The sequence below is a fragment of the Octopus bimaculoides genome, chromosome 30 (genome assembly GCF_001194135.2).
Source record: "Octopus bimaculoides isolate UCB-OBI-ISO-001 chromosome 30, ASM119413v2, whole genome shotgun sequence".
In the NCBI taxonomy this organism is placed as follows: Eukaryota; Metazoa; Mollusca; class Cephalopoda; order Octopoda; family Octopodidae; genus Octopus; species Octopus bimaculoides.
In genome coordinates, this window is record NC_069010.1 from 6607492 (window position 1) to 6608538 (window position 1047).

General features: G+C 41.4%; 1 protein-coding gene across 1 annotated transcript in view; it reads right to left on the reverse strand.

Moving 5' to 3' along the window:
- Positions 1-264: 264 nt before the first annotated feature.
- LOC106878446 (nuclear pore complex protein nup43-like) overlaps positions 265-1047 on the reverse strand; it is a 2722-nt gene continuing 1939 nt past the window's right edge. Inside the window, exon 2 of the mRNA XM_014927656.2 lies at positions 265-578. Coding sequence (XP_014783142.2) covers positions 280-578 — 299 coding nt within the window. The 3' untranslated portion in view covers positions 265-279. The remainder of the gene's footprint in view (positions 579-1047) is intronic.

Sequence of the window (1047 nt, forward strand, 5' to 3'; positions counted from 1 at the left end):
CCACCTGACTGGCCTTCGTGCGGGTGGCACGTAAAAAGCACCCACTACACTCTCAGAGTGGTTGGCGTTAGGAAGGGCATCCAGCTGTAGAAACTCTGCCAAATCAGATTGGAGCCTGGTGTAGCCATCTGGTTTCACCAGTCCTCTGTCAAATCGTCCAACCCATGCTAGCATGGAAAGCAGACGTTAAACGATGATGATGATGATGATGATGAAGGTGTGATTTGAGATATATTTCGTTGACATATCAAGCAGAGCAAGTGACCAAATAAAGCTTGTTTAACTCGGAAATTGACCTTCACCAATTAGGCGTATTTGGTTGACATTTCTTGCAGAACAAGCAACCCTGCTTTTTTCATGTCGAAGTGATATGAAAATGTATAGGCCCCTATCAGTTGTGTAGTGTGGTTGTTTTTTTTTTTGAGAACATGTTATGTAAGGGTTGGGGAAAGACCAGACAAGGAAACAAAGATCCTTATTATACTCACGCTGTAACTTATGTTCCAGGATATCCAGTAGTTTGTGGTAGACCTTGTTGCATAATCCGCAGATGAAGGTGTCCAATTTGCCAGATGACACTGCAATGGGAAGGACAGAGTTACAATAATAACAACTTTATTATTATAATAATAATTCTTCCTACTGGAAGCGCAAGGCCTAACAAATTTGGGGGAAGAGATTAAAATCGATCACATCGATCCCCAGTGCATAACTGGTACTTATTTAATCAGCCCGAAAAGGATGAAAGGCAAAGTTGACCTCGGTGGAATTTGAACTCAGAACATAGTGGCAGATGAAATACCACTAAGCATTTCACCTGGTGTGCTAACAATTCTGCCAGCTCGCTGCCTTTATAATAATAATAATAATAATCCTTTCTTATTTCTTTATTGCCCACAAGGGGCTAAACATAGAGGGGACAAACAAGAACAGACAAAGAGATTAAGTCGATTACATCGACCCCAGTTCGTAACTGGTATTTATTTAATCGACCCCCGAAAGGATGAAAGGCAAAGTCGACCTCGGCGGAATTTGAACTAATATAGT